Genomic DNA, 25,595 nt, shown 5'->3' with positions numbered 1-25,595 from the left:
TGTGATAAAGCTCTTTAGGGGTCCATTCCTGCACTTGGAGTGTTTATAATATCGTTTTCAGGAGATTTCTGTTGTTGTTGTTACAATAAGCTGGAACATGACTGGACATGTTCATGCAATAAAACATCACCACAGGCGCTCCGCTACATTGCTGAGTAAAATCATTCAGTTCAATTATTAATTACCTCATGCACGCATAGGGGTTATTAATTATGCATGCCCCTCGGAATGCATCGATTAAGCACCATGTAAATGAGATGGTGTCAGAAATTGCTCCCAAACAGTGAAGGTAATAATATTGCGATTGATTCTCTATACTCAGACGATTGCATCAAAGAATTAGCTCTCTTATCGCGGTGCACTCGTTCGGGAATGAAACAGCCTTGATCCAGTCACACCGCACAGGAATTTGGCCTTTGAGCTAAATGAAGGAGTGACCAGTCATCACCTGTGATCGTTTTAGTGTTATGTGGTCAGCCCACCGTTTAGCCGCGTTGGCTTTAAAGAGATAGTTCATCCAAAAATGAAAATTGTGTGTTTATTTAAACCTTTATGACTTCCTGTGGATAATTCTGAAACATGCCTGCGAGAAAAATCAGTACTCATGTTGTTTTGGACCCCAGTGCCTTTCACTCTATGGAAAAAAAATAGCTAAAATGTTTTTTATTAAAAGTCATATAGGTTTAAAATGTATATTTATATTTAAAATCCATTTAAAATTAAACATTAAAGGATTAGTTCAACGCAGATTTAAAATTCTGTTATTAATAACTCACTCTCATGTTGTTCCAAACCAATAAGACCTTTGTTCATCTTTGGAATACAAATTAAGATTTCATTAAATCAAAAACCAAACTGAACTAGGGCCTAATCCTGTTTTAGGCCAAGCCCTGTGTATGAACCTGGGCCCAAGCCTCTTTTTGTCCCTCCAGGACAAGGTGTAAAGTCTCTTGAGCCCAAATACATACAAATATCTCCCACCTTTTCATTAAGAATACAAGTGTAATGCTAAGTTTAATGAAATGGCAGTGCTAGAAGCACCTCTATTGCGGGATTGGGGGACCAACAAAAATCCTCACATCTTACAAAACAGAGCCAATGGAAACTTTGAAACTATCTAAAACTGGACATTCAATCTCACCGCACAACACCATCAATCACTCATTCTGTTGGGCTTTCAGTATTTCAATCAACAAATTGTGGTTACAAGACAATCTAAAAGTAAGCTAGTGCTATGATTACACATCTGTCTGGGAAAAGAGAGGCCACTAAATGCTGCCAGGCTCTTTATTTCTTACAAAATGATAGTAGACCGCCCAGGAGTTTGTTTAATGCATATTTACCAAAATATCTCAGTGATGTAGCACTGTGGAAAGCACCTACTCGTGGCTCCCTGTGGGCTTAGAAAACCTGGAGGAGGTCCGTTACTCATGGGACTATTAGCGGTGCAACAAAGACATTTGAGGTATATCAGATACTTATAATGGGCCAAATGTAAGCGGAAAAACCCTCATTGTTTTGTATCTCACTTATTTCCCAGAAATGTTCAGAACAGACAATTTTAGTATGGTGGTTTTGTTCTTTAAAGAAAAATAAGAGGGCTGGCAATTTAATAACTCACATAAATGTCATATAATAAGCAGAAACACACAAAAAAATCAACGCAAAATGAGACGATGATGATGTTTTGGGTAAACATAGTTATTTCTCTTTGTAAAAGGTCAAGACCAGAGGGTATGTTATGAGTTTGGGGGAAAACGAATAGCTTTGGAGTGGGGAATGGCTACCAGATGGCGTTGTCCTCACGCAGGAGTGACTGGCTGTTTTTACAGGAGAGGAATGGGTACGAGCTAGAATGGCTAATGAAGACAAGAGACCTATCCACCTAGAGTTGCTTCAGGCGTTCAATAAGCCCGCATGGAGATGAGCTGCTCTCTGAGGGGTCGAATATTGAATTGCTATACATGCAAATACATGCACAGCTACGTCTATTTGAAAGGATCCCAATATCCAGATCTCAACCAGTAAGGATGTAAATTTGAACACAAGATGAGGGTAAAAATTTAAATAAATAAAAAGAGATCCACTTAAATAATAAAAGTAATTATTTTAAATATATATATATATATATATATATATATATATATATATATATATATATATATATATATATATATATAAATAAAACAACTTTTTCTTTAAATAATAATTATTATATTATATTATATAATTAGAGTTTTTTTTATTCTTATTTCTTTTTTATTCTCATATAACAATTTATTTAAATTTTAATTTTCGTGCAATTACAATTTTAATTGTAATCAAACAATTTGTTAAACAAATAAATGCAGCCCGGCTGAGCGCAAAGGCCTTTATCAAAACCATTTAAAGTCTTCCCAACCCCAAACTTTTGAACGGTAGAGTAGCTGAATAGCAAATGTTTTTCATCCTTCCACCAGTGATTTAGGTGCTTCAGGCTTATAAAAAAGTCTGACAATTAACACCCTGGTTAATCACAAAGTGTGAAAGCTTTATCAGCAACACTGTCTGCTATGTGGTTCTATTCTCTTTCTGTTCTTCACAACTGTTATCAAGTCTTCTCTCATTAACAATGTTACAAAAAACCTCTACTGTTTCCCCAAGCTCTCGCTGTCCCAAAATACCCCAGCAAGCGCGGTGCAGTTAACATCTCCTGGCTCTCATACATATTGACAGAACACTAGAGCAAAACTCCTCCCACCCCGGCCTTTCAGGCAGTTTTATTATCTTGAGTGATTTTGCGATCTGTACTCACCCGTCCCTTTCATTTTACCACAGCACCGCCCACATGAGCAACTACCACTAACAGTGCGCATAAGCAGAGGCCTTTGTGGCGGCAATTTTTTTTTTATCTAGCCAGCCGATCGAGACATAGGCCACCATAAATTATCGGTTCTCAGCGCCGTAGAGCATTTTGTGGCTTCATGGGTGCATGGTTAATGCACTTTGCCAGAGCCACAGTTCCCACTATTCCCCATGCTGGCGTTTTGGAGTGTGGTTAGCTCTGCTGATGTCCTCAGACCAGGCCGCGGTCACACGTGGCTCCAACGGGCCTCCAGGGGAACGTGACAGATTGCTCACTCGGTCGCAGAAACGAGCCGAGCACAGGAGTGGGAGTGTGTATCCGGGGTTCACATGGGAGCCGTGTGACCGGATATGCTGGATTTTAATCACATTCTCTCACATACACACAGCAGCACATTTCTTTTAAAACACAAAAGTACTAAAAGTATAATAAATAGAATAATAAAAGTTTGGCATATTATAAGTATGGCATGAGTGTGGTTTCAGGAAGTTATTAAGTTAAAAATTGAAAATCAAAGAATAAAATTTTTTTTTGCTAAATTTTTAAATGTTTAAAAAGCCACAAAGTTTTTTAGACTTACTGTATAGAGAGAAAATTAAAAAAAAAACAGACAGATCGATGCACAGATTGTTAATACAATTAAATTAAATTAAATATATTACATGAAAACATTTAAACAGAAAATAAAAATGTTGCATTGGTAGTTTAGAGAAACAAAAGCTTATTTTGAAATACTAAAATTAAAACTGAAATAAAATCCAATAATAAAAAAAGTGACAAAACCACATAGACTAAAACTTAAATAAATAAAAAAATAAATAAATAAACATTTAAATTCTAAGATTTTAATAATAAAAAGCAAATTTAAGATATTAATAAATATTAGATAAATAATGCTAAGTTGCAATGTAAATGTTATAGTCAAACTCATCCTTGCGCTCAAACCCTCACTAGGTTTATTCCGGATCTTTCACAGCATTAATGTGGAACAGAGCAGAAACGGCTACTTCCCGACAGAGATGAAGAGTGAGAGTCCTCCATCTCTTGCTCCTGGTCCAAGAAGTGTTAAACCACATTGCGGAGGTTAACCATCTTGGCTGTGAGAGCTTGTCATTTCTGAAGATGAAGCTCATCCTTTATTCAGCTTCACGGAGCAAACACAGGTGTCATGCTAAACTAATGTGCCCTAAGCTATCGCTTCCAGTAAAACATTACTCATTCCAATCTGCAGGAGTGTTTGTTGGCAAGCGACAAGTGCATCGATGCTTACCTTCTAACCTTTCCCGCAGATAACACACCTGTCTAAAAACATTCAGGGTGATACAAATGATATAAATGATAACTACAAAGAAAACAAGCATTCAGTTCAGCATATGGTGCTTAGAAACAAAACAATAGTACTGTAAAACTACTAAAATCTCTCAAATGCTAGTACTACTACTAATAATGACAGTAGAGTTTCACTGTAACTCACACAATTAGGCTAAGATCTTTTGCACAGTTAACTTGCACTCATGTATCCCTACAATTTCAACTATGCAACTATTTCAACAAGGAAGTGAGGGTCCTCATACTAACATTTCAGCACTGGATTCCTCCTGTCTAAAAATATGTTCACGGGTCCCTATCGCTTGAGATAATCAAGGGGAATTTGTCTGCGCAGCACATGTGGGCCGCAGCACATGTTCAGATCTCTCTCTGCCTCAGGGGCTGTCTTTGGGCTCTCAAGAACAAGGATTAGCTTGAGAGCTCATCCAATTCCCATCTTTTGTTGCACATGTTTATGTTTTTTTTTTTAGTGCCCCCCCCCCTCATGTCTCAAATCCCCTTGCAATTCTCCGGCATCCCACTAGGAGAACCGTTCCTTTTCTGGAAACATCCACTACTCTTCCTTTTTGTAAGTGACAGATTCTCCAATGAGTTTAGCACTAATCTACCAGGCAAGTGGTCTGGAACCTCTGCTATAAATCAGCCACTGACAGAGACCTTAAAAACGGGGGAATTTTTATAATTTCGGCTAACGCTAAATGTGTGCATACACTAAAGCACTCGAGCGTAACAGCTAGCGAAACTCACCGGACAAGCATCAGTCAATCAAAATGGGCAGCAATAATCTGTAGCAGCTGTCTAAACATGTCCCACCGAAACGGACTTGCCTTAGAGTAAAAGCAGAGCACTGTTTCACATCAATATGTGAATTATTGAATAAACAAATCGAGAACGGGAAGCTAAATACATGTGTGGAATGTGCAAGTAAGAGAGAGGGTACTGTAACGGGAAAGAAATATAGAGCGAAGGATGCACGGCCCCTTTTCTGGCTTCTCCTGTTCTACCTAATGAGGCCTGTAAGAATCTCTATAGGCTATGCTTTTGGAGTAAATATACATCCCAAAACCCCCAGACTCACTCATGACCTTCTAGGTGGGTTACAGCGGTGAAGGTCTGTGTACGCCATAAGATAAAACAGAGTAAACAGAATCGCTAATTAGCACTTAACTCCCAGTCACTCGTGGCAGGCATGTGCATTTCTCGCAACCAGAATTCGTGCAACCTTAACCACGCCATTCCAACCTTGTAATGATGATGATGATGCCAAACCTCTCCATCGTCATGGTGAGATTAAAGCGGTTCATCAAGTGCCGAAGTTAGCGATTTGTCCCGCAAAGACGGTCTCATCATGGCTAATTGTGAGAGATCCTCTCAGGGGCCTCTGCTGGTCTGGATGGAGAAGCTGATTGGTCTGTCTCGCGCACGGCCCCTCTGGTTGTGGCCACCATGGATTAAAGCAGATCCATAACTCATGCGCACCAGATGGTGGAGATAGGGTCAGCAGCTGGAACAGCGCACGATCAGACTCTACGTCTTCCCAGTCCAAAACTGCTGGTCTTTAGCCAGCTTCATTAAAGCCTGAGGTCGTCTGGTAATTTACAGAGCTGAGAAACAATCTGAACATAGTGGCAATATGGAAAATATGAGCCTTATCCATTCCAGCTGTTTCAATGGCTGTAAGACATGCAGTGCGCATGATTCTTTAAAAGCTAGTGGGCAAACTAACGCCTTTGTTATGACTTTCTAAGAATAAGAAATCCATTTCAATCCATGACTTTGTGGGAAATGCTTTTGCAATAATTGACCCTGATGCTTATACATAGATGAAAAAGCGGATCAAACCAAGTAATTGCACTCATAACACAGCAATGCAACTAAAATTACTCTGATCCAATGTCCCTCAGCAATAATTAGGATGTCACCAAAAACGAAGCATCGGGATGATAATTAGCAGACACTCTTTCTTAACACCACACTAAAACATTTGAAAACATGGGAAACAGATAGCTAAATGGATTACTAAAGCATAAAGAATACACAAAATTCACCTTTATTTATATAGCACTTTTAATAATACAGACAAAGCACTTAAACGTTAAGCGTCAAAGCACTTGACAATACTGTAGTACAACTGTGTACTGAAGAATATAGAATATTTGGTCAAATGAAGCTTTTTTTCAACAAAATTATATTTCTAATTGCAACAATTATGGTTTCTCAGTTTTAGAGTGAAGTTAAAAAATAACGATGAAACGGAAGTAATGATATATTTTTGTAATGTGTATTGTGTAAGTATGGCTAGGACTTGATGATAAGATTTGATTATCGGTTGATTACTGCATGGAAGCGGATCAGCTGAATGCGAGTTTGAGGTAGATTAAGGTAAAAGGAGACATTATTCGCATAAGTCACCAAAGAGTATTGTGCCATTTCACCAGAAGACAATCAGATTTGAAAAAAGAGGCCAAAAGAATGTAAAAATAAAAAAATGACACATGCTTGATGAATTATTCACTTCAGTGAAGATCAGTAACACACAAATAAAATAGAAGAAAAGAATATGAAACGATGAAATATTAAAGGACAGTTAAGAAATGTTTTCATCAAAAGACAAAGACTCTGTCCAAAACAAAACAAAGCATGTAAAATTGCCCAAGTGTGAATTACGTTCAACATCTGGCTTTAGATCTGCTTCATGTTACAAAATGTGAGAATTAATGCTGCAACAAAAACAAGAGTAACTTTTAGTCACTGAGGGGGGCACGACAGAACAACCACTGAAACCCTTGTGGAATCCAACAGAAAACGTTGCCTGTTTATGTCTTTATCTGAATTTTATTCCTCAAGCCCTGCTGAAAGGCTGTGTTTAAACCATCCAACGACCGGCAACAAATGTGCAAACAAGGGAGTGTGTCTTAAAGTAACATCACTATTGTGGAATTATCTTCAAAAGCGTTATACTGACTTTTAGGAGTTCAAAACATGGTCACAGAAATTCTTGTCTGAAGTGGACTGTTTGTAAAGTCTGTCTTCAAGGCTTTTCTACTCACCACAGATCTCAAGTTCTTGTCCTTCATCAGCTTGAGGGAGTATTTGTAGCATGATTCAAGGTCATCTCTTTGGGACTGGCCCACATTTCCTCTGGCGATCGGGCCGACGGTATGGATCACATCTGAAAGAAGAAAAAAGCAGAGTGGTTTATGTCTATGCAACGTCAAAAATTTAAAGCTCTGTGTGTATAATTTATAATGTAAATACGTGCCACTGTAGATAATACGAATTTTCAATTAAAACTGTGACACTGCTTAACGCCAGGACAAATCCCACATGACAAACAACAACAAAACAAAGCTTCCTGTCAGATCTTCAAAGGCAAGTCATACAAGAGAATGACAAATAGAACTGTTTCAGAACTGCAGAGGATCATGGGAACGCATCCGCACATTCCCAATTCTACTGGGTACAAAACAGCTTATTTTTCTGCAACGTTATCATGCTACAAAAACAAGAGTCAACCAACAATGACAAGAAGCAACAATGGAACAAAGGGGCTGATTTGAACAAGCTAAAAAACTGCCCAAAATCAAGTACATTTATTCAGTTAATGAAATGGAAGAGCAGATAGAAAATCAATTACTCCATCCTTTTATCCTATCTATTCATACATTCATATCTGCTCGTAGCCGCCCTCCTGCTGCTTCTGCATAGTAATGTGTTGGTTGTCAGTCAGCGTGAGGCTGGTCTGAGGCGAGAAGGCTGAGGGAAGCGGGCTGGTTTAATTAAATCATTGCCGTGATGACAGGGGAGTTAAGGAAGCTGCGCACGAGTCTGAGAGGGAAATAATGTAGCCCTTCCTGTCTGACTCCTCCAGGCCCTGGAAGGTGGGCGGCAGTGGGCAATTAATAACAATAAACAGGTCGCATTGCAAGGCCTGCTCATGCTGCCTTTGTGGCTCCAGCTTCTTTTACAGTCAGGATTTTACAGCAGACAAGCAACTTCGCGAGGAACTCCTTATTATTAGCTGTGCATTTGACATATCACCAGCATTTCTAAATGTGAAAAACATGGGAATATAAATGGTTTTGGCTAGGTGCAACCACAGTGATATTTTGGCAGCTGCTCTATTTCTCTTCGTGCTGTGTCACAACGATCAGCCCCGCCCACAATGAAATCTCAGCGGTCCAAACTATTCTGCACATAACTGTGTATTAAATATCCAAGTATGTTCTGATTGCCCGCTATTGCTCCACATTCTAAATTACAAATTCTTGCTTTCAGTGACTAGAGAATTTAACTCATTTTTGGTCAGCGCACTGCTTTAGCCCCGGCTCTTAAAATAGTACTGGACGTTTGCTTGTTAGTGAACACGACAGGGCATCATAAAATACAATAAGTAACTAATTTGGTACATTCCAGAATTGTCCTGGAATCATTCTGGGACCTCTATCAATATCTGTAATTGAAATCATAGAGTATTTGCAGAGGAAAGTCTTACAAGATGTGTATCTGAGCATTTGGAGTAAGTACCTGCTGCCAGATCTTCTTTTCTTAGCTTACAGAAATGATGCAACTGGCCAAGAACGAAAGAGCCTGAAATATCCTGCTTATTCAGACCTAATCTAAATATAAATGTGCACAATAAATCATTTCTAATGAAAAATAGATAGATAGATAGATAGATAGATAGATAGATAGATAGATAGATAGATAGATAGATAGATAGATAGAAAGAACATGATTTTCTCTCTACTGTTTATTATAACATTATGCTTTTGTACACAGTTAACATAACCACAGATCAGCTGTTAATGCTGCCATGGTGAATGCACAGAGACTGTCACATGTATAAATTAGCCCTTTGCTGCACACATCTGTTCAGCTAAAGTCTGTGTACAGAAAGGATCTGGAACGAGGAGCGTGTTTGCATTATTCAGGCAAAGATTTCTATCTTTAGTGGTTCGGCAAATGAGAGCTGGGAGTGTGAGGAGGGAGTCTGAGTGCTTTTCTCATTACATAATCCTGTTCTTTATGAATAAAAGCTCGGTCAATCATTGATGTGTTCTCACCAGTTGTCATTTCTATCCACCAATGACAAGCTGCCTTTCAGGGTGTACACAGACAGACACATTTCAACAGCTTCTCTCACTCTCTCGCTCTCTTAAAATAGGACATTTCTAAGGAAGACATAACGCAGACAGTGTTATGGAAGACACACATAATGCTTATGCAAATTGGAATAGAAAATTCACTCTGTTCACTTGGTCACCTTAAAGCACAAAACTCACAAACCTCACTTAATGGCCTATAAAAGATTAATAAGACATGCACTTTTAATTTGACATCCCTTGCAATGCAGTATTTGCATCGTTGATTATCTACCACAGAAAATGTCAGTATTAAATAGAGGTCATTTGGGAACTCTCCTGAGAGAGTGGGGGAAAAAATAAAAATAAAAATCAAGATATTTCATTTATTTTTCTTCACTCAGAACAGCCTACCGTGTGTTATTTTGAGGCTTACAGCACTTATATCAGATAATGACAATGAGACAAGACAATACTCGCAGCGGTGATCTCTAGGGTCACGGCTACATCAGCAGTGTTGCTTAAACAGCATGCTGTCCGGGATGTGTGTGTGTGTGTGTGTGTGTGTGTGTCTGGCCGTTAGTGTGGCCCCTTAATGAGGCTGTAACTATATGAAATATCATCTCTCCCCATACCAGCAGGACCCGGCTAGCATGATGGGACCATAATGTAGCCTGTGCCCAGTTGTTTTCTATGCATAATACATGAACCTCCGGACCACTAGAGCAACAACTCTTCAATTATAGGATGGAGGACCAGAACAGACCATTTATAAATTCATGAAACTAAAGCTATAGTCGTACAACATGTGCATGATATTTACACATGTATACATAATCAAGAGGTTTTTTTTTTGCCCATTTGAAACAAGAAAGTGCATACTCGTTCTCCAGGAAGCCCCTTTAGGAAAAACAAAGAAGATGTGTTCATAAGCAAAAATAAATTACATATGTATATACAGTTTATGCTTTGCTTATGTGCACTTTGTTTTTCTTTTACAACAAGTAAGCACTTTCTTGTTAAAAAGAAGACAAAATGCAACATATACGCATCATGTGGCATGGTAGCAAGATAGTGGGTCTGAATTATATTTGAGACATACAAATAATCAAAAAGCAATTTGTTTTTTTTTTCTTTAACATTAAACATAAAACATAAAAACATCACACGCGCACACAAAAAAACATGCATTGATTTATCATTAACATTAATCTACTTGTGTATAAAATAAGACACGACTGAAACAGTAAAAATGGCCCGAAAAAATATTGGCTTGACTATGAGATTAGACGATGTTGAGATGAAAACAATCATTACTTTTACTTATGCATGAATAAGGGCATGTTGACAAAAGATTATCATTATTCTTGCTTGGCTAGCTTCAGAACGAATAAATGCAAATGTGCACTAAGAAGACGCTTTTATGATGGCCTGTTTCCATTCTATGCATTCACCTGGCAAACAAACAGCACCCAGGAGAATATGTATGTTTGGTGGAGACATAAAAAACAACAACAACAACAATGATTGACAAGTGATGTTTCCCTTCATATCCCTGAAGATTTTCACTCAGCTCTCTCAACTGAGAATAGGATCACTGGTTCATATAACTCTAAGAAGGCGTGTGCGAATACAAATGCAATTAGAGAAATTAGACCCTTTCACACGAGTAAAGGGAATAATCATGGTTGGGAAAGTGTGCAAACCGTTGCCGAGTATTTGAAAAAGGGATAATCCAAATGAGCAAAAACACGGACAGATCGACCTCTGAATTCACAGAAAGTGTGTTTTTGTATGTGTTCAGGGTTACTGGTGGGTCATAGACTGTGCTTCGGTAAGGAAGTCCACCATGCCCTGGAGATAAACTGGCACTCATAACCCGTAGCTGATGAGCTTCCCCCATCTGCCTTTTTTCCCAAGCATTTCCATTTGACTTATCTACTGTAATTTCCCACTTGAGGCACTGAGGTGGTCGTATAATTCACCTCATAAAGATATTTAGTCAGCGAGACTGACCAGCACTCACCAGTGAGGGGGAGACATTATTCTGAGCGATACCTGTGATTGTTTCTTTACGGTTCTGTTTGTGGGAAGTGTTTTCTCACTGTGGTTGTGTTTCGAGTGCTGACCGCTGAATGAACCCCTTGAACGTACATGTTTAACAGCGATTGCAGCATGACTGGCCTTCAACAATCGTTATGTTTCCATGAACTGCAGTAGTCCGGTGCTCGGCTTTATTAAAAGTGTGATAATTATATAATGCTGTGAAAATTAGCATGTTAATGCAGGGCGATTAATTTTTAAACAGGAATTGCATTTATTTAGATGTAGAACATGTTCACGGCAACATCAAGCAGGAGGCAAACGATGGAAGAAATATTACAGGTGACGAGGCAGCTACAGTAGAACAGTGAACTGCTTGCAGATGAAATGTTGTCAGGGCGTACATCACTAAAAAAAATATTTTCCTGTCCTTTCAGTCGAGTGCTCATAGCACAGTGTTTGGTGTTTATCATTTCTTATTAAAGCATGAATTAACTATGAGAATGCGTGTCAGATCTGTCTAACGTTCGGCAGCGGCAGCTCTTAAAGTTATAGCAGCCATATAACCTAATAATCCAGCTGCTGTGATGTCTGTTAATCAAAGAACAACATAAAAAAGGGAAATCAATAACCAATAACAGTATCTACACTAAATATGTCTGTATTTGTTTCCATGTTTCTACCAAAGGATTAGCATCCATGGTAACTATAGGAACACAAGTTTGAATCCAACCCTTAAATGATTTGAGATGATGACCAAACACCATCAATACACCAAGATTGTATTAATGTGAAAATACACACACACACACACACGCACACACACACATACATACATACAAACATACACACACACACACACACACGTTTGAAAACGTTAATGTTAGGTGGGATTTATCGTGGTGTGTAAAGTAACAGTAAGATTTTTAAATGCTGCTCCTTGGAACTTTCTTCTATTCATCAAAGTAACCCAATAATAAAAACGTATGTTTCAGCATCAAATCAGCATACTAGTATGATTTCTGTAGGATCATGTTACGCTGAACATTACAGCAGCGGTTCATCAATATTCAGCTTTGCTTAAGACAACATATAGTTCAAACAATTCCTTTTCAAAATGTTCAATTGGAAAGAAATGCTAATGTAAAACAGTTCGTTGAAGTGTTGATTTTATACTGATTATTGAAGTCCATGTAACCATAACAATTCTTAATATCTTGCATGTCTGCGGTCTACATACTTACTATTCTATTCATGTGCCGACCACAAATCAATGCGCACAGATAATGCGACTTGTAACGTGGAACCATGCATATTAATACCGTATAATAAAGGTGCATGCAACTATTGTTCAGGCTTCCCTCTCTGCACATTAGCTGTAGCGTAAAATAAATGCCGTTGTTTGGATTGGACGAACGCGTTCAAACATCCGCCATAGCTTAATCATGCAAATGAACGCGCTTTGCTTATAACATCTTTTGTGTAAAAGGGACATACCTCTCTTTTCTCAGCTCTGTTATTATATGCTGTTCTTCAGCCGGGCAGAATTTCATTTGCATAGATTTCAACACCCAAATAGCTGGTAATAAATAAATAATTGAGAAGGGAAAAAAAACAAAAAAAAAACACAGACACATACAGAGCAACTCTGTCGTCTCAAGCTTGTCAAAGCTTGAAAGAAGGGAGAATGGAAAGGAGGGGAAAACGTCTCTTAGTACGGCTGTCAAGAATTCTTTTTACAGGAAAAGCAGATAAGACTGTGGGGAAAAAAAAAAAAAAAGAGAGAGGCTCACTAGGTGTGGCGAGCAATCGCCCTCAGGAATAAGTGTCTGGCCCGCACCTCAACTCAATCAACGGGAATAATGCATACAATCACTTCACAATGAGTCTGTCAAGGGCACTTACATAAGAGAATGGGCCCAGGGAGGGCGGAAGGCATGGGCTCTGAATATGGATGCCTTTTTGCTCACTTTACTCGACCGACCTCTCAAGCATTTCTTCTTTTCAATGCCTCGTTCTAATCAAGCGAGCCGAGAGACTGTTTTATATGCGTCGGCCGCCTTGAGGACAGAGGTGCGGCAGCAGGGACTTATCTTATTCCAACGGACACAAGCGGCCGCCCATGGGCTACCGTCAACAGCCATTAATAATGAAAAGCAGGGTCTCCCGGTGCTACTCTCGGAGGGCCGACTTCCTCTCCTTTTCTCGCTGGAAACTCTGCGGGGAGGATGGAAACCTAAAAAGATATAGTTTCAACATGCTAGCATCGCGCTCGGTTTATCTCGAGGCACTATATCTGGTTTTAACATGTATGTTAACAGCACCGTTCGACTGAAACCTGAACCACATGTTTTGTTAATACTTACGATGATAATGTGAGCCATCCGGGCTCTTCGAAAACATTGTCTGAGATCGATTTAACGTTGGCGTATTGGCCCCTTTGATGTGTGAATTTAACCTAAATGAAAGCCAAAGCAAACCAAGGTGGTTTCGGAAGAAAAAAGAAAGTGAGGTGGGTGAGAACTTCGGCAGGAGGGCCTCCCGTCCATCGCTTTGATGGGCTGTGTTTTATAAATCTCTTTGGGGGCAGGACAGAACGCTCGTTCGGCATAGCCCCGTTCCCACGTTTCCTCTTTTGCCGCCGCTGCGTGCGACAGGTACGGCAGCTGGCGTCGGGATTGATCATGAGGTACATCAAACGTCACCTTCAAACAGCCGGCTTGGGGGAGACTAGCGCGGCTTCTGTTCTTACAGCCCCTCTGCAGCAAATGATGCTCCACCAAAGGGACGCGCACACATCAAAGAGACCAGACACCTTATTTAGATGTGCGAGCTGCTTTGGCAGAACTTGCACGTGGTCTATGATTGCTATTTCTAGACTTTCCCACACAAATATTGTTCTCTGGGATGAAATGATTATCAACAGGCAGATCAAAAGTATCATAGTCCTACAAAATGAACATTCTGTCACAAACTACTTTTCAACACAATTTTTTTTTTCTTCATGAAACACACAAACACACAACAATAATTCATAGTATCCAACGGCTAAAGATTTTATTATTCTTTTACCACATTTGATTTATACGACTTCTGTACTGAGTTTTCTGAACCATAACAATAGTTCTGTGTGATGAAACTGATAGAAATCTGTCATTATTCAGTATGGCTCAGATTGGATGTCAACAGAACCACACCAAACATCAAGCATCGACTTTAAGCCATGACATCATGACGTTAAAAATGTACCAAAGGTGCCATATTTCATTTGAGACCTGTTTAAAAGTTAATAGTGACTTGAAGGTTTTATATGTATACATACACATATATATACATATATATATATATATATATATATATATATATATATATATATATATATATATATATATATATATTTTTTTTTTTTTTTTCCCTTTCAAAAATCTTGAACAGACAGTTGTTAGTTTTTTTTTTTAAACAGCATGCACTCACGATGAACCAAAAAAATCTATTATTTTGGCTAAAAATTAAAAAATAAATGAATAACCAAAAATCTAAAAATAAATAAATAAAGAAATTGAAATAAAATTAAATAATAATAATAAATATTTTTTGTATTCTGTGGAAGAACAAAATATAGAACAGGGAGATACATATTTCTTTAAAGAAAGGCTGAAAGATCAGATTTTACTACATTCTGTAATTAAAATTTTACACTCCTAGTACTTCATCATACTACATATCTTTTCAGATGTTCTGAACTCCTTTTTTTGCCGTTAGATGGGCATGGTAAATAATTAAGCTCAGTGCTTGTTTTGATGACCTCCATGTCTCTTTTTTTGATGACAATTGTGGTTAGGGACTGCGGCGACTCTGGGGCCCGGTTCCCCTGATGAACTAGAGCACACTTCTGAGAGAATGAGAGTCAGGACTAATTAAGATATCCAAACAACAGATTAAACAATGACAGGGCAGACATGCAATTGCACTGAATCCACAGCCTGCAACCTTGTGCTTGAGAGCAGACAGATAAAAAATAAAAAAAAAACTCTGCAGGAACACTGCATCTTGTGGCAGGTGACAGTGATGCAGCCATTACAAACAACAAACTCGCTGCAAAACACAAAGGATCGTGTGGAGCTAACAATAATTCGGCAAGTTCTTACATTTTACACTATCATTACTTTTAAGGGGGCACCTGCTCATTCTTTGTGCTGCATTTAAAGCTTAGTTAATTTAGGAGAGAAATGAGGCTCAGATGATGGATTGGAAAGGCAAAATTAGATCTATTAGAATTCAGAGGAACCGGCAGACAATAATCAAAGTACTTTCATCCTACTTGGTGCAATTATCTTTGCACTTAAGAATCAACAAAGCACGTAATGACTTTTGATACAAGTTGTGAGGTGAAGTCAGCCGTAACGGCTCATAATGGGTTAACAGAGTGTCTGCTAACTTGCTGACTGGATTGTTAGCGTAATAACGTAAAGAAGCGCGGACACACTATTTGATAAAATTTGACTTTGTATCTCTGTTCAAGCATTTCAAGAACCACAAAGAGAATTCTACAGCAGAAAAAAAACTATTCAAAATGTTCACGTCTACACCAAGACATTTCTCAACAAAAGGCTTTTTTCACAGCATGAAACGCAGCATTTTTCAGATTTTGTTTCTGCTAACTCTCAAGCGGTCAATCCAAGCCATATGCAGGACTTGATTTGAAACTGTGAAGCTAAATCAACTGAAGCACTATATGCGTAATAAGAGCTAATATGAGCAATGAATAAAAAGGATATTAGATGTACTGTAGCATTCACTAGTGCCATTGAAGAAATGAAGAAATGAGTAGTAAATCAAAATGGTCATGTAATCTCAACATGGCATCCCCCAACGACTGAATACTCCTCATTTTATAGTAAATTAAATAATTAATAAATAAAAATAAAATGCATTTTTCGTTATTTTGGATGTTAAATCAATTACATCTGATCTCGGTTCTTTAGGGCTGCACGTATTTTGGCCATGACATCAGACACTTGATCTCTTAAAGGAAGATGAGAAGCTTAGCTTTTCCTAAATAGCTGGGCTTTAATGGCAGATTTCTTCAGCAGAATGGATTAGGTATGACAGCTCATGTAAGGCTTTCCATGTTAAACCATGGAATGGTCGACCTGAATCTAGGGAGAGGTTAAATGTTGCCATGTGTTGTACGAGTATACTGCCAACTACTCAGCGCTCTGTATCCTCTAAAACAGACACTGCATTTCCTTTATTTAACATCCTGATTGTGAAGCAGAAATCAGTGAACCTGCAAGATTGACTCATCGACCTATTAATGCCAATATCATGCCTCAATCCTGATATAGATGCTCAAAAGGTATTGTTAGACCGTTTTACTGCTGTTACATCCATGAACAGAATTTGATTCCTAGAATCCCACAGATCTGTAACAGACATTTATTTCTTTAATATCTTTCAAAACAAATCACTTACCACAACGCAAATGTGCTTGTTTATATAAACTGCAGCCAGATTGCAATTAGCACCTTCAAATACGAACAACCCTTCAGAGAATTAAGGGTATTTATAAAAAAAAATGATAAAAATCAGTGTTGCAAAATGATTTAGAACAGTAACGCTCCATGCAACGACTCATGCACACGAGCAGCACAGCAGTCGTACAAACACAGATACGTGTATTGATCTGACGCAGAATGGAAGATGGGTGTGTAAAATGGTGTGAAACATGAAATAATGCCATGCATGAGCAGATGTGACAGCTAGTCTCATCTTTCACACTTAAAATAGACAGCCGACTCAACACTGACAAGACAAGTGTTATTATTGATTGTCAGTCAATCATCATGACATAAAAAATACTGACATGTGATATTCATAATCTATTAATTTGAGTGGCTGATACTGTTGGGAAAAAAGATAAATCTAAAATATAAATCTATACATAATAATAATACAGTTATATATATATATATATATATATATATATATATATATATATATATATATAATATATATATATTTTTTATTATATAATAGAGGTTTTTTTTTTACTTTTTTTATCATTACATTATAACTTCACTCCAGAATTTTCAGTTACAGTCTAGTTTAAAACAAGCCGGCAGGCAGGAGATGTCACTGGTGCGCGCAGGACCGGTGGGTTGTCCTTATAATTCGCTTCATGGATGAGTGGTAATAGAATTCAGCGTAATCAGCCATGGGGTCTGACTCCTATACCTAGCCCTATCAGGCAGGCTGGTTTCACACAGCTGTGAGTGAATAAAGCTAACAGGAGGGAGGACAGAGCCCTGTGGGGCTCAAGCAGTTAAAACAAGCCCTGCTTCTGCCCTGCCCACAGGGGCGGCACTGTACCCACTCACTGGAAAGACAGTCTCTCTCCGTCGTTATGCACTTAGCTGCCACTTGCGTGTTTGCTATCAAAGATTACAAAACGAAAACGAACACACCCACTCAGGCCCAACCTGATCAAACCCTTGTTGTCATGGTGACAGAGTTCTGTCACGGTTCCCTTGTTGATTGAAGCTCTCGCTTAAGAAATCATCCTTCTTATTCTTATTGGTGCATGTAGAATTTGTAAAGTAAATGGCAATTACTCTAATATGGACACAGTTGTTAGTGCGTTAATTTATGCTTCTTTCAAAAGGGATTAGGGTTTTCCTTAATGATAATTCATGGACCTGGATTAGAAACGAGAACAAAGGTGTGGGAGATTTTCAAAAGAGCTGGAACACTCAAAGGAAAATCTATTACGTTTATGACCATTTAGCATCACGCCAATATGGCTAAATTTAATCGGAAGAGATGCTATTTAGATCTTTATCAGCAGTTACAATACTGTCACTACTACTGCAGGAAGAAGGAGAAAATACTAAACATTTCTACTACGAGCATGAGTTAACAATAAAGTGTAAAAAAATCTGCTACTATGCTTGAACAGAGAGGAGTTTTCTTCTGTGGAACACAAGAGAAGATGATTAGCGCAATGCTCAAGCTGCTCTTTTCCATACATGAAAATGAAAAGTGAGCAGAAACAGCAGTGGTCCACATTCACTTTCATTCTACAGACTAAATCTTTCCAATTAAAACGCCCCTAAACATCACAAAAAAGCTTGTCGCACAACATCCTGTCCTTTTTAAAAAGAACGTTGTCGCCCATAAAAAGCTGAAAGCGCAGACTGCAGTGTGCTAAAATGTCTATTATAAACCTTTTAAATGCATTAGTCTATGCATTATCACTATTAATTCATTAACCTCTCACATTTGCTTTCAGTCAGTTTTACGTTAGTGCTGCGTTTATCTGATATATTTAATCTCGTAGTTGTTTGTTATGCTGACCGGCTGGTGTCTGGTTACATTAATATCTCTTATATTAATGTTTGGTGCCTTGTGTTCCGCAATGTCAAGTTCACTCTATTTAACCACTAACTACATTGCCTGTGTCTGTCTCTCTCGTTAACTTCCTTCCCATATCTCCTCTGAATATCAAAATCAATACTGTCCAGAAAAAGAAGTGGTGAATGAGAGAGAGAGAGAGAGAGAGAGAGAGCGAAAGAAAGAGGAGAAAAGATCAAGGCCACTAATAGAATAGCAACTTCTCTCACTACTCCAGACTGTCTGTGCATATTCACATCATAACACTTCACTGAGGTCCCCCAACACTTCACATACAAGCCAGACAGTTTGCCTTCCAGCAATATCACTGTAGTCCCAGTGATATCTGACAAGAATACCATACTGCGCGACATTCATTCTTGAGGGGACAGCGAATTCAATTCCATATCGTCTTTTGGTGTTACTCTGTATCTGGCAGTTCAGCAGGTCAGGAAACAGAAATGGCACGTGTAATAAAAGTAGCAGGATGTGTGATTGAGTTCACTTCTCTGCAAATTTTATCTGTGCAATCAAGTCAACAATAGCCCCAAACAGTAGTGAACGCATTTGTTTTTTTAAAAGGTTGCACCACTGAACTGCTTCCGCGAGTCCCTTTACTGGATAGAAGTGAAGCCGAACACATTTCAAAAATCAGGTCAGACATGCTTACCCCAAAAATATTTTCCCAAGCCACCTGTTAATTAGTGGCGGGGTGAAACACGTTAATGTAAGCGTTGAGTAATTGTGGGACGAGACTGCCAAAACGCTAATCTGCATAGACGAATAAAGAACTTTTCCCAGTCCTGTTGAGACACAGGGGCATTATCATAAATAAACAGGCAGAGACGAGGGCCGTCTGCGTTTGAGATTAGTACAGGAAGAGGACTCTGCTACAACAAGCTGTTCTGGAAAAAGCTCTCCCAATGGACCACGAGGCTAATGAGGGAACACAAAGACGGGAGTCTATGCCTTTAAGCCCACCATACCATTTGAAAGACAGAGGACAAGACTCTTGTACAAAGAATAAAAAAAAGTTACGTGTTTATTATTTCGACACCAGACCAGTGGTAATGAGCTGTCTGGACTTGTCAAACTATTTACACTACCGGTCAAAGTGTGGAATAATTTCAATATTTGTAATGCTTTTGAAAAAAATCTTTTAAGGTCGGTTCACACCGAGAACAATGACTAAAAGATAACGATAACTATCTATTTATCTACTTTTAAATGGTAGAATATCACAGTTTTCACAACAGTTTATAATAAATTATAACAATAATATTATATATTTAATAATATGAATATATAAAAATAAAAGACGTAATTTAAACATCAATAATATTTCATAACAGTACTGTTTTTACTGTATTTTGGGTTAAATAAATGCAGCCTCGGTGAGTATAACAGACGCATACTTTTTATAAGTTATATTGTTCCAAAATTTTCAGCAGTAGCATACATATATAGTTTACACATATTTATACGTTCATGGATGTGTTAACTAAATTAGTTAAGTTCATGCTAATCGACATTTTGTAATGCTTTCCTGTGGAAAACTCACTAGCACGATCCTAGGGCGTTGTGAGTGGTTGCCAGAGCATTGCTATCCAGTTGCTAAGATGTTCTAAACGGTTTCTAAGGCTTTGCAGGATGATTGCAATAAATGAATAAAAAAGCCCACCTCCGAGTTTTCAATAATATTCTCCGATAAGCACACGGACATGCAGCAGCTGTGGAGTGGCACTGATCAGACTGTCCACAGGGAGACACTGCCTGCACAGAAACACCCCCAGCACTCCACAGCACATCAAATATTTACCATTACTAAACACTGACTGCTCCTCCACCAGCCCTCACTCTAAAACAACTCCTCAACCCTAACATCAGTGAGCTGATAAATAACACGCCGAACCTGGATTAAACACATTTCACTACAGCCACAAACGCCGTTTTGTTGCTATCTGAGAACATAATCATCGTTCTTTAAGTGCAGTGCATCCTGGGGGATATGACTTTGATAACTCTTTGATAGAAACTTATTCAATAGCCCAGCCTAAATGCAGAAAAGCGATAATTGTTTAATTAACAAATGAAATGAATTGTGAAGTTGGCTTTTAATTTTCATAGCCTTTAATGAATTTAATGTGCCGGAGTCTGACACCGAGTGGAGCGGATCCTGTTTTAACAGGAAGCTGCCGTATAAATGTCAGAAAGAGCGAAACTGTCACCTTGCTAATGGTTTAATCCCCCCTCCCCTTTAGCCTCAACAAACAAGGGTTTAATAATGCAAATGACGTACATTTTTTCAGTCGTTTGCGCAATGATTGATTATTAACGTGCCTTATGATACCTTGATAAAACGGGTCGCCTGTATTAATGGTGGACTGTAGCCACAATCAGGAGGGTAAAAGAGAAGATTAATTTAACTGTCTACTGAGCAAATCAAGAAAAGAATCCACCCAAAGAAACATGATACCGTCTGAGAAAGTTCAGCATTCCTCACACACAACCTCCATTGTTTCACCGAACCCTTTAATCAAAGAAAATTATCAACCATTTTAAGTAATGAAAGAGATGATAGCAAGAAACTGGCTAAAGGTCGCTTAAGGGTTATTTGAATGAAACAAAGAATAATACAAATATTCATGAACGTAATAAGTTAATATTTATTCTTTTAATAATGATACAAATTCAGTCTAAACCAGGACAAAAACAAGTAGGTTTTCTTTTCGTTCTGTTCAGCTGGTGGTACTTGCCTGAAATGAATAGTGCTGAAAAGCATTGTGAATCTTAGAAATAGGTGACCCGATCCTTGAATAAAACATGTGCATGCACGCTTACATGCTTATTCCATTATCCTGCTCACCAGCAACAAGTTGAGCATGAACTGTGACAGCTCTGCACACAACATACTGCTAAATATTCCACAAAAGCTATAATCACTGGGTTAATTTATATTTATAAAATTTGAGGATTGGAGGAAGGAAGCAAACGGACATCTTAATAAGAGTATTCAATCAAAAAAACATTAGCGGCACCGACTTGGACTGGCAGATTTACCTAAGAATCTCAATGCTTTTCAGTCTTTTGACCATATTAAACATTTTATTGATAGCTATGCATTTGTTCTAAACTGACTTTAAAGCGTGAGTTTTTTATATTTAAATTAGAGGAACAGCCTTCAAAAAAATTTAAATTGAGATTTAAAAATGTATTTAAAAATTAAATACATTACTATACAAACTATCTTTTTTTTTTTCTCTGAAAGACATGGTGTGCATTTGTGCTTTTATAAATAACAAATTGCAAACAGCCATGTTTGCCTAAATACATTTTTAAAGTAGTGTTGGCACAAACAAAATTTCTCTTTATCCCCGTTTTACATTCTCACTGGGCTTCAGCATGTTTGAAAAGATGATTACTTTTGCCATTTAATTTGAAATCACTAGAGCTGACACGCTTGAAGTGTCACTGTTGACCAAAACAAAGGCACAATTTGAATATTTAGTGGAGTAAAACCAAGTGAAATCAATAGATCTGTCTCCGTTTGTTCACTCTCGCTTCTTTCAGTAATATCTAGACAGTATTTTTTATTTTTTTTGCTTCCAATCTTATGTTTTGCGTTTCATTTTGGCAGCGCTGTGGGTTGTTGTGTTCTCTGCTTGGTGTGTCAATGTTGACTGCTAAAGCTCACCGCGCTGTAAATGATCATGCTGCGATGCCACGGCCACTTCTGATCACGCACGGGCTACGGCAAGACAGAAATCTGCTCTGGCCCACGGCTCTCAGAGAATGAGAAATTCAATTGAACAATATTGATGAGGTTTTGCGCAGTCACATGCTAATACTGTATTCTTTTCTGTTGTGAATTCAGTGGCTGAACACCTCACTCGACTTGCATATCTGTCTTTTGGTTTATTATGGTGTTACTGAGGCTTTACAAACTTTTATTTCTATTTCCTTTTGGTACTTTTTTATCCTCTTAACGGTGTAAAATGTTAATAAAACATCATAAATATTCAGAGAATATTAAGCAAGACTGTCATTCAGTAAACATGGTCCCTGACTTGTGTAAGAAACACAGCTGTGGAAGGCTGATGAGAAAGAAGAGGCTCTTTTCACTCAATAAATTAGCAGCCATTTCAATTAAGATGCTCTAAATGCTGAATTGATGGAGGAAGATGCGGCTGGTCCAAAGATTAACACGAGCAGTTACTCAACAAAATGTGCCACACGCCTGAAACATTTAGCTAACGCCAGCAATTAAAGGATGTGTAAATCACTTTCTGGCTCAGAACTGAGAACCTTACAGTAAATCTTCTCAATATAGTCTTAAGAAAATTATATCATTAATAGCTTTGAATAGAAATAAAGCGATGGTTCACACAAAAATGAAAAGGGTCATAACTGCTCTAAAATGAAGGATGTTCATGCTCCTCTTACCCATAAAACAGAAAAATATAATGACTATGAATTGTCAAATTTTAAAATAACACAAAAAAGTGTAGCATCATCAAATCCAGCATCAACAATATTTTTTTCCTCTGAAGAGACAAACTCTACAGGTTTAAAAATGAGATTTAAGAACAGTCCTATGGACTATTTTATTTATGTATTTTTATCATGTCCTGTCTGTCATAATTCTTTGGTTATACACTATTGTTCATATGTTTTTGGTTAGTAGGATTTAAAAAAAAATTATTATTATTTAGCAAGGATACATTAATGCAAAAAAATAAAATACACAAATAAAAATAAATAAATAATCCAAGAAATAAATAAATAAAATAAATCGTAAAAATGATCAGGGTTTCTATGAGAATATTAAGCAGCACAACAGTTCTCAGCATTTAAAATACACAATTATTATTTTAAACTATAATATTATTTCAGGAAACCACAATTGTTCTTTTATTCTGGATTAAATCAACTTTGATGAGCCTTCTTGGAGACGCATCTTAATATATAAAAAAAATCTTAGTGCAAAAGAGCAGTATTAATATTCCTCAAAGCAGCTGGTTTACACCTATTCTAACCCATAAAGCCAAATGTGAAAACCTTTCAGGACAAACACAACACACAAACATACATAAAAAGAAATTTATGGCACAACCGTCAAAACAAAACATAAGTAACATCATGTGAGCCCACAATCATAAAGTCCATAAATAGCAAATAGACATTAAATCAAAATTCCCATCTCCACGAACGGAGTGAAAATCGTTACTGTGAGGGAAGGACTAGCACTCCCTTCTCCTCAGAGGACACGGAATGTCATTCCCATCATCATCATCATCCACTCCCTCCAACACACGGCAGCATTTATCAGACCCTGCGTAAAATAACTCATTACACTTTATGATGTTAGGATTGCACATCCTGCAGCTTCAAACCACTGCAGTGAGAACCGAATGAACTCAACGGATAAGCTGGAAGATTCCTGCTCTGGATTCAATCAAAAGATTATAGCGTGATTATAACGAGTAGCATCCAATAAAAATGTGAATGGCTTTTCTTTCATTCAGTTTCACCTAAAGTGCTGTTGTTATCCTCTTCTTTAAAAAAAAAAATCTATATTATACTTATATTGCCAAAGTATCGTTTTGTTTCCCAGAAGACAAAATAAGTTAAATTTACCCTGATCGTCGAATTTAAAAAAATGTTTGCTTGTCTTCTGGAAAACATGTATGTAGCATCTGAAGGGGTGTATTAAATGAAAAAAAAATATTTAGACAAAATAAGAAAAATGTGTGTAAAATGTGTTTTCATTTAATAAAATCTTCATTTGGTCAAAAGTTTTCACCCCCTGGCTCTTAATGCATTGTTTATCCTTCTGGAGCATCAGTGAGAGTTTGAACTGTCTGTAAGAGTTGCACATGAGCCCTCAGTTGTCCTTGGTGTGAAAAGGTGGATTTCATACAATCATTTTTAGAAAGGGTTCAAACAAACAAAAATGCTGGAAACTCAGAGTGTCTGAAACCTGACTGAACAGGATGTTTCTGAAGAACAGCAGGCGGTTTAAATGTTCAAGATAAACAAGAGACCGACATCTAGGAAAAAAATAAGTAGTCTGAGAAGAGGCAAGGAATGAGTGAGTGAAAGAGAAGACAGAACTGTCTTGCTTCATGAGAGCAGAAATGAGTCGATTAAGACAAGGTTTTCTCATCAACCTGGACAGTGATAGTGTCAGTGTCATGGGTGAGGAGACGGGAGCCCCATGGCGTCTGCTGAATCTAGCGTCATCAACGCTCCATCGACTCAGTCAACTTATCATCTACAATCACCACAAGACTGTCTTTCAAATAGCTTCTTCATTGACTGTCATTTCACTTAATTACGTGGCTAATCAAAACAAACTGCTGCCGTCCCTGCGCATACACAAGTCCACCGTGAGCCACGTGATGAATGAGACAGCTCATCAGCCGGACTCGGCCCATAGTCCATGTCTTGTATTCATCATCATTACCCGGGCACTCAAGTACTCTCAATTCACTGCATTTCCCACATGTTATCCTCCCATCAACAGAAACCTCTGTTCTCTTTGCTTTTTTTCCTTCTCAATTTGACTTTTAGGGTAAATTGAGAGTTATCTGTTTTTTTTTTTGTTCTTTTCAAGGTTGAGTTTTGAAATATAAAACAAACATTTGTGTTAACTTGTCCGAATGAGCTTTCTATTTGACAAAATCAAAGAGAATTTTTTTATTCTTTTTATTATTATTATTTTCTTTGCTCAAACACCATTAAATGCCCTTTGTTATACTTTTTGCAAGTGTGCTTTAATATATGTAACAAGTCCTATGTTCGCTAATGACAGCAATTATTTGACAATAAAATAAAATGCAATAAAAACAATAATATGAAATATTGCTACATTTTATAACAGGTATATAATAATACAGAAT

General features: G+C 37.8%; 1 protein-coding gene across 2 annotated transcripts in view; it reads right to left on the bottom strand.

The window, feature by feature from the left end:
• macrod2 (mono-ADP ribosylhydrolase 2) overlaps positions 1 to 25,595 on the bottom strand; it is a 460,723-nt gene that overhangs the window by 147,520 nt on the left and 287,608 nt on the right. For both annotated transcript variants that reach the window (XM_043255070.1, XM_043255069.1), the window contains exon 6: positions 7,225 to 7,346. In XM_043255070.1, the coding sequence (XP_043111005.1) occupies positions 7,225 to 7,346 (122 nt within the window). The remainder of the gene's footprint in view (positions 1 to 7,224; positions 7,347 to 25,595) is intronic.

The sequence above is a fragment of the Puntigrus tetrazona genome, chromosome 13 (genome assembly GCF_018831695.1).
Source record: "Puntigrus tetrazona isolate hp1 chromosome 13, ASM1883169v1, whole genome shotgun sequence".
NCBI classification, from domain to species: Eukaryota; Metazoa; Chordata; class Actinopteri; order Cypriniformes; family Cyprinidae; genus Puntigrus; species Puntigrus tetrazona.
The sequence above is the reverse complement of the archived record's forward strand: the minus strand, read 5'-3'. Positions and strand labels throughout refer to the sequence as shown.